Source organism: Callithrix jacchus, chromosome 9 (assembly GCF_049354715.1).
Source record: "Callithrix jacchus isolate 240 chromosome 9, calJac240_pri, whole genome shotgun sequence".
NCBI classification, from domain to species: Eukaryota; Metazoa; Chordata; class Mammalia; order Primates; family Cebidae; genus Callithrix; species Callithrix jacchus.
This window is the reverse complement of record NC_133510.1, coordinates 12,202,519-12,212,296: the sequence shown is the minus strand read 5'-3', so window position 1 is coordinate 12,212,296 and position 9,778 is coordinate 12,202,519. Positions and strand designations below refer to the sequence as shown.

At 34.3% G+C, this 9,778-nt stretch overlaps 1 protein-coding gene across 1 annotated transcript; it reads right to left on the bottom strand.

The window, feature by feature from the left end:
* Positions 1–695: 695 nt before the first annotated feature.
* On the bottom strand, positions 696–2,082 carry LOC100396204 (taste receptor type 2 member 13). Its single transcript, XM_002752148.4, has one exon. The coding sequence runs from the start codon at positions 1,608–1,610 to the stop codon at positions 699–701; it is 912 nt and encodes a 303-aa protein (XP_002752194.1). The 5' UTR covers positions 1,611–2,082; the 3' UTR covers positions 696–698.
* Positions 2,083–9,778: the final 7,696 nt, after the last annotated feature.

Below are 9,778 nucleotides of genomic sequence, written 5' to 3'. Positions count from 1 at the left end.
AAAGGGCATTGGCGCTGTGGTCACACAGGTGTATACATTGTCAAAACTCTAAAACGTGCACTAACATGTTGTGTTATATTATATGTAAATTCTACCTCAATAATATTTATTTTAAAATGCATAATATAAAATATGCATGTACACATATACACAATATAATTACTAAAAGACAAAGTTATCTTTTCATGTGGCAGTTATTCATATTAAACTTTCTAACCTTCTCAATTCTCTCAACCCATAAGTGTAGTAATGGTTGCAAGTTCAAACTTCCCTTATTTCTGTTCTAGTTATCCATAATTTACCATTTCAATAGGAGTCCACGATATAAGAAAATAATTACCGCAATTACTCGTCCGAATGAGTGATTTAGAATTGAGATTCACTACCAAACAAAAGGTTGTAGATTTACAATTAATGTAAGTATGCTGCAGTATATATTTTACATTTACAATGGAATCTACCAATAATTTCCTCACATACGTTTCAAATTCCTGATAATGTAGAAATATACATCATAAATACATAATATTCTTAATTAACTTGCAATTATCGAGAAGAATCTTAAAATTTGCAATGACCTTCACAATAGAATAAACCAGGAAAATATAAAATATCTTTTAAACTCCTCATAGACTCCTGTTTCTTTATACAACGTACCATAATCTATGATCTGAATGACTTATGAAATTGTGGGTTTCTCATTGTTTAGCCCATACCTTAGCTGCCACCGAAACAGAGGCCTGTCTTAACTTGGGGTTTCCTAGAATCAGAAGAAGGGAGTGGCATGAAGGATAGAAAACTCCAATTGTCTGACAAAGCATCTCAACCAGTTTGTTCTGATACAGGTCAGAAATCCATGATATGAGCATAGATAGACAGAAACTGGCATAGAGTAAAAGGAATGAGATCACAATTTTCAAGGCATTTATGTGGGCCTTGGTCCTGGGGTCTCTCTGCCCTTTGTAACTGAGCTGCATTTTCTGGAGATGTTTCCGCAGGGAGAAAATTAACAGGAGAAAAGAGATGAGGGCCACAGTAAATGGTGTTAGACTGAACATAGTCATAGTGAATTTGACCGACACTGAAAATGTTGCAAAGTCACTCATACTGAAATTCCAAGATGTGTTTCTTTCACATCGATACAGCCATTCTTTAATATGAATGTTTATTTGTATCAGATTTAAAAATAAGAAGACCAAGGTTCCTAGCAGTATCATCAGAATCACTTTGTTTACTCTCCACTTCAAATAGAGAAAAGCAGGGTTAGAGAAACTGGCTATTTTGAGCAAATAAAAGATGCTGAGGATTGTAGCAAGCCAGAGACTGAAGTGATTAGAAACTGTCCAGCTAAATATACCAGTTTTTAAAACTGTTCCATCCATAAGACTGGCTGGATGATGCAGAACTACAAACCAACTTATTAATATTTCCCAGATCAGCCCAATTCTGGAGATTGCCAAGATAATGAGGATTTGATCAACTGAGGACAACTCTCTTTTACTGACCCATTCAGTGCAGTTTATCAGTACTATGAATCCATTGCTCAAATTCCCAATTATGAATTCTGCAATTATTACAAGAGTGAAGATACTCTGCAGGACACTTTCCATGTCAGAACAGAGATAGTCCAGAGTCTCATGTCACTGCTGGTTATTCACTGATCTAAAATGTTATTCAGATTTTTTAGGGTACAGCGAAGTTCTTCTTCCTTCTCCTTTTTCTACTCCTTCTTTCATTGTTGGCTCAATGTCAAAGCAGAAATCTCTAAAGTTCGCTGATCAATCTTCACATGGCTGTTCTGGTGAAATCTTTATTTTTCTTCAATTTCTCTGCTGAGCCCTAGATAAGATATTTATGTCTTCGCTATCGGCAGAAATATTTCATAGATGATTATGAAGCAAAGTTAAACTCACATTTGCAACCATGCAAATAAAGATATATTCTCTTTCATTGTTTTGTACCTTCTGCCTTGTCTGGGCTGTAGAAAATTTGAATCAACCAGCTTGAGTTCTGAGTACAAATACTGCATGATTCGTAGAATATGTAGCTAAATGCAGCTTTTATGGCTAATAGCACAGCCAATGAAGATTTACAAAACATGCAAAGACAGATCTACACTATTTCAAAAGAATGCTCAATTTCTTGTGGAGCTAAAGCTGGATCTTGTCAATACTGTGACTGAAGAGAAGCTCGTCTGCAGAGCATCCATCTTTCTCATTCCCTGCCTCTTCACTAATTAGCGGTGCTCACCACCATCCCCCATAGGCACCAAGTGCCTTCATATTTTACCCACTTTTCCCCTCATATTTGTTTTCTAAACTTAAAAGTGAATAAAAAATAAATTTAACAAAATCAGTAACAGCTACCAAAGATAACAGTACTGCATTATGTCATAAGTTACAAAACCGACAACCAAGCAAAGAAACAGAAATGCTAGTGTCCCCTTATCCACGAAGGATATGTTCTAAGACCCCCAGTGGATGCCTGAAACAGCAGTTTCTACCAAACTCTCTATATAATAAATGTTTTCCTGTATTCACCCACATATGATAAAGTTTGATATAGAAATCAAGCACAGTAAAAGTTTATAAAAATAATTAAGAATAAAATTGTAGAATTAAAACAACATACTATAACAAAAGTTGCCAGGGGTGGTGGCTCATGCCTGTAATCCTAGTGATTTGGGAGGCAAGAGGATTGCTTGAGCCCAAAAGTTTGAGACCAGCCTAAGCATCACAAGGATACTCTGTCTCTAAGATAAATAAAAATTTAAAAAATAAAGAGTAAAAAAATGTTAAAGGTGTTACATATTGTGGCATCTCTCACTCTCTTCAGTTAGTTATCTTACTGTACTGCACACACCTATTTTTTTACTGTGGTGGACCGTGGGTAACTGAAACTGCAGATAAGAGTAGACAACTGTGTTTACTGTGAAAAGTCAAGGTTCCTCGACCCACTCCATTCTCTCAAAGAATACCAAAAAAAAAAAAAAAAACTTATCAACATTTTGAAAATGTGGAGATTTAAGAAAGATTGTCTAGTTCAAAATTAATGTAAATAAGATACTCTGTTATCTTGATTATAAGATAATGAGCAGCCATTTTGCTGGAGGCAGAAAAAACTACTTTTGTGAATTATAAATATTTGTATTTTATTTGCATGCGATCTTTACTGGGTGATCTACAGAACAGTCAATATTTTCAAAATAATTTAATTGCATCATGTTTGATGATTTGCAAGTTGCAAGTATAACTCAAAATAGCTAGGTAAATATTTTCTATTTTGTTGTTATGATTGTATATTTGTCAAGATAGAATAGAAAATATGTCCTTTAACAGAGCTTTATATACATATGCCCTTTAAATATCTAGCCATGTGGTATGTGGTCTTCCATTTGCACTCTTGACCCAGGCCTGAAGAGATTTTTTTATACTTTTGCATTCCTATCTATCTAGAGGAAAGAGTTTGGAGATGCCAGTCCCAAGTTGCCAATACCCAATATCTGCAAAAATAGGTCACCTGAGGAATGGGACAGTGCTTGCATAAGAAAAAAATACCATAGTTTTTTAGGACTTGTGACATAACGCATGACAAAGACCTAGAGAATGGATAGTAGGCTTGTGGTTCTGAGCTGCATGTTCCTGGTGTGTTTCCAAAAAATATTTAAAAATATAAATTTAATCTTAGAGGCAGTCTCTGACTTTTATAAGAGAAAGAGAATCGATGCTAGGGAAAAATCACAGAATGACGTTTTCAGCAGTGAAAAGAAAAACGAGGCAAAGGGCAAGAAGAGGACACCCTCAAAGGTTTGACCATGTAAAGTATTTTTTAAGCCACTGATAGATTCAGTTTACCAATGTTTTAGAATATGTGCCTCTATGTTTATAAGGAATATATTGATATTCAATTTTCATTTCTCATATTGTGCCTATCAGGATTTGGTATTAAGACTTAGCTAACCTCATATCATTTGTTTAGAAATATTTCTTTTCTCTTTTTCATATTTTACTGCCTATTATTGTTATATATAACAAATATAGAACATTTTATGAAGTATAAATGCTATATTATAAAGTGCACACTAATTTAAACACCTCCCATGTCAAGAAAGGGAACTGTGTTAGCCCCATAATACCTTATATGCTCCTTTCTAATCATAATCACTATCTTCGTTCCAGAAATAACAACTATCTGCGATTCGAATTACTTCATTGTTTAACTTTGTGAATTTGACGTTCCAATATGTATCCCTACCCACCAGTTTGGTTTTGCCTGGTTTTGGATTGTAAATGAATGGAATAATACTGTATATACTCTTTTTAAATTTAGCCATTTTTAATCAATATTATGTTTTTAAAATTAATCATGTTGCATGTGGAGACAGATTATTTATTCAACAATTACATAGTATTAATAAAATAATTCACAATTTATCTAGTCTAGTAGAAATACAAAATTGGGTTGTTTTGAGTTTGGAAACTATGAGGATGGTGATGCTACAAACATTCTTTAACATGTAACTTATTATTGGATACATCAGCATACATTTCTACGATCTTGACCTGAAACTATTCAGTTACCTATTTCTTCTGGTCTGGTTTTGGCAGTTACAATTTTCTAGACATTTGTCAGTTTCAGCTATTTATATTTTTATGTAATTTTGATTATAACATCATCTTATTAAATTTTGATACCAACAGACTATATCCCTGAATTTCTTCATATTATTTGCTTTTCTTTTCATAATCTATGTTATCAGAAGTTTGCTTGTTTTATTAGTCTATTCAAATCTGTCTTGGTTGATCTTTTCAAATGTGTTATCTTTCACCAATTTCCCCTCTTACATTGTGATTTAATTAGTTTTACTCCTTTGAGTATGTTCACTGTTATTTTCCTGGTATATGTTTTTCTCTAAGAATTTTTAATCATTTTTCACAAGGTTTTATTATATTTTATTATACTTATTTTTAAATTTTTCTAATTTTTATTGTGATTTTTTTCCTCCATGGACTATTTTTAAAATATATGTTTAAGTTTCCATTTACATAGAATTTTCTTTGCTAAAATTTATGTTATGCATATATGGTCAATTTTAATAAATGTTTGTGTTTGCTGAAAGTAATGAGTATCCTGTAGTTTGGGGGTGCAGTGTTTCATACATCCACTACATCTATTTGTTAGTCATATTTTTTAAATCTTATTTATCTTTTCTGAGTTTTGTCTTCTTATTCTATTATCTGTTGTTTAATGTTAAACTATTCTATGTAAAACTATGAAAACTATTCTAATGTAAAACTATGTCCCATGTGACCAAGTAAATTAAAATGAAGACCATTCCTGAAGAATCCCTAGGCAGATAAAGAAACTTACCTGTTTCTTTTAGAAGTCCTGTCAACTTTTACTTTACATAGTTTGATGCCATGCTGATTAGTGCATAAAGCATTAGAACTGTAGTATCTTCATGGCAAATATACCCTCTACTCACATGAAGTGACATTTTCTATTCTAATGTCTTTTCTTAAAATCTATTTTACATATATTAAAATAATTATTTTAGCTTATTTTTGTTAGTGTTTTATGGTGTGAAGCCTTATAATGCTTTAAGCCTTGTATTATTTAAAGTGTCTGATATTAAGTCCAGAGAGAAAAGCACAGGGGTGAAAAAACCAATCAAATATAGCAAATATAAGAAGCAGAAGACCAGACAAAAACTGTGACTTGTTTGCTTGTATGTAAAGCTGATTGGAATTAAGTAGACTCAAAAACTGAGTTTCTGAAAAAGTTGTGCTTCTGAAAGAAACGCCAACCAAAACTATGTCCCATGTGACCAAGTAAATTAAAATGAAGACCATTCCTGAAGAATCCCTAGGCAGATAAAGTCACTTACTTAAGTCACATATGACCCTAAAACTCCTTGATTTACAAAGGTAAGCAAAACTAACTTGAACAATTTTTTATAAATGCCTATATTAAGGAAAACAGAACTTAAACTCAACTAATCAAACACAGCCAACAGGACAGCCAAACGTTTGATTGGTTAGCTATAAAGGTGCCTTATTTGGTCTATTCTGTCTTTTGCTTTTCTCCTGTGTCTGTCCTATAAAAGTGTCCCCATTGCATTCCCTCAGTAAAGCTCCTAAACCACCTCAGGTTGAAGCTTTCCAATTTATGAACCATCATTTGCAAATAAACTTTTAAATATCTTTAGTGTGCCTTAGTTTACCTTATTAACACATGTAGCTAAAACCCTGTATTAGTCTGTTCTCATGTTGCTAATAAAGACATACATGAGACTGGGTAATTTATAAAAAGAAAGAGGTTTAGTGGACTCACAGTTCTACATGGCTTAGCAGGCCTCACAATCACAGCGAAGACAAAGAAAGAGCACAGGGACATCTTACATGGTGGCAGACAAGAGGGTGTGTGCTGGGCAATTCCCCTTTATAGAACCATCAGATCTCATGAGACTTACTTTGTCATTATCACAAGAACAGCATGAGAAAGACCTACCCATATGATTCAGTTGCCTCCCCCAGGTCCCTCCCATGACACATGGGAACTATGGGAGCTACAAGTCAAGATGAGATTTGGGTGGGGATACAGCCAAACTATATCAAGCCCTATTCCAGAGATATAGTTTAACATGTTCTGAAGATAAGTGGGAGATCACAGACAATATGAGAATCTGTTGAAGATTACACTTTTCTTACTAGTTTTAAAACTACATCTTTTTTTATGAAACATATTATTCCCCAACTCAGAACATTTCCCTGTTTTTCAGGGAGACCTGTCACAGGCAGAGAATCATAGAAAATAACAGGTACAATCACATAAACAAATGTGTAAACAAAAATGTAAAAGGACCAGTCAGAAACACAAGCAAACTATCATTCTCCCCATTTTACCAGTGCTATAAAGACCTGAAAAGAACTCCCACGGAAATGGATTAGTGTTATTATCCACAAATAGATTTGAGCCAGGCACAGTGGCTCACACCTATACTCTCACTATTTTAGGAGGCCAAAATGGGAGGATATCTTGAGCCCAGGAGTTTGAGACAAGCCTGGACAACATAGAGCACCTCTCTAGAAAATAAGATATAAAATAAAATAAACTAGCTGGGCATGGTGGTGCACACCTGTAGTCCCAGCTACTTGGAAGGCTGAGGTAGAAGGATTGCTTGAGCCAAAAGGTCCAGTCTGCATTGAGCCATGCTATGCCACTGACCTTCCTCCTGGGTGACAGAGTGACACTCATATATATGTATGCGTTTAAATATATGTATACATGGGTGAGATTCACATATGCAGCTATGTACGTATTTGTATGTATGCGATAAGCTGGTGAGAATGAGGTCATTGAAGTAGATATCCTGTTCCTTACCAATTTGGTCAGTGATGAGTTCCATAGGTAATACCGCCATGAAAATGTCCTCCTCTATACCGGGCTTCTCTTCAGAGAGAAAAATTCCTACTCTTATAATAATTTCTTATTTTCAACTAAGGGATTAATATTTAATATTTATTGTCTCAATATTTCTCTTACTATGTCCATTAATTCCGTGGTTTATTGCTAATTTGTTGTTAATTGCATTGAAAGATCAGTTCTGTAGAATCAGGTCATCTCAATCTTTATGAAATCAGAGCAATCATTATTCAAATGATTCAGCAGGCAATTTTCATACTAACAAATATTTTATTCTTCTATAAGAGCAACAGGTGATAATTTTCCATATTCTAAGGAGTACCCAGTCTAGTGTTCTCAGTTGCAATTATGAACAGTTTTCCTATCACTGTTCTCACTTTCTACTTCACCCTAAACTGCAATTTATGAACACATTACAGTCCCCAATTAGGAAACTAGCAGGACATTGAAGAATGGCATTGGCAGGAGATTTCTGAATTTATAGGTGACAATCCAGCATCACCATCACTATCAGCAATATAATTAATCAGATTTTTAAATCATATAGTAGCAGGAATGAACTCAAAACCAGCAGTAGCGAGTGAGTTCTTGTTCTGTTGAGACCGAATTCATGTTCATGAAAATGTTTCTGCAAGACTCAGTGGTTACAATGTCAGAGTGCTCCTCAGGTTTTGCCTCTTCACACATGTCCACTTCCCGTTTGACCTTCTGCCATATCAAGATACAGCAGGAAAGCCCTCACCAGAAGCTAAGCAGATGCCAGTGCCATGGTTTTTGTACTTCCCAGCCTGCAGAAACATGAGATCTTTATAAATTATCTAGCTTCAATACTATGCCGCCATAAAAAGGAACAAGATCATTTCCTTCTCAGGAACATGGATGAAGCTGGAAGCCATTATCTTTAGCAGACTAATGCAGGAACAGAAAACCAAACACCACATGTCCTCGCTTATAAGTGGTAGGTGAAAAATGAGAACACATGGACAGAGAGAGGGGAACAACACTTACTGGGCACGCTGGGTGGGAGAGCATTAGGGAAAAGAGCTGTTGCATGCTGGGCTTAGTACCTACGTGATGGGTTGATCGGTGCAGCAAACCACCATGGCACACATTAACCTATGTAACAAACCTGCACATTCTGTATATGTACCCCAGAATCAACCCAATAAATAAATAAATAATTTTTAAAAGATCCACATGATCAGAAATGCAAAAATTTAAATTATCTAGCTTCAAGTATTCTTTAATAGCAACATAAAATGCACTAAGAAAAAACTCTGGTGAAATCTCCAACTATTTGTAAGATGAAGTTTTAGAAATGGGTGAAGTCCAAAAAGGTTATAATCTATATAAATATTTAAGACTTTTATTAATATTGACAAAGGCCCCTACAAAATGGATACCAATGTAAGCTCTCACCAACATTAAATGAGACTGCTTATAACTGCACACATTATAATTCTATGAAACAATTTAAAAAAGGAAAACGTGGCCAATTTGAAATGCAAATAGAGCACTTGTTATTCATTTTACAGTAGTTCTGTACCCAATTTATGTTTTTGTTTAAATATGAGACTGAATTTTTTATATATGATAATGTTTTTTAAAATTATTTCTATCTTTTTAAATAAAATAGAAAAGGTATTAAATTGTTTTCTACTGTACACATTGCAAATAGATTTTAAAGTTTTTAACTTGTTTACCTTTTGCATATTTTCTTTAGACAGTCAGAAATTCTTACAGTCATGCTATTAAATGCATTCATTTATATGTAGTCTGCCTTTAATATCACGTTCAAACATATATTCCCAACTTTCAAGATTATAAAACAATTCACAGTATTTTCTCTATTTGATCATGTTTTACTTTCTCAATTCAATATTTAGTCTTCTTATTTACTTTGGAAGAAGAAGTTTCACGTCAGTTTCCCCTTGAGCATTGTAAGCCTATAAAAGGGGAGAGAAGCTGCTTCCCCATGAGCTCGGTGAATGAGGCTGTAGCCCCCCCACAGCTCCTGGACAAATAAAAAGCCACTTTTTTCCTTAGTTTGGTGTTTGAGAGGTTTATTTCTCGCAGCTCCTGCTTCAATGTGATAAGAATAAAAGACCTGGTCTCACCAGACCTGTCATTAGTTTGATCCACCGACCTATTGTTTATTACATACATTTTATTTCTGTGTCACAGCCTTCATTGTTTGATTTTTTAAATAATGATTTTGAGGCAGGGTCTTGCTGTGTCTCAAAAAATATTTAAAAATTAATTTTAAAATCTTTTTTCTTTTTTGTGAATAGGGTCTTGCTCTATTTCCCAGGCTAGAGTGGCTCAATTAAGACTCACTGTAGCTTTGACCTCC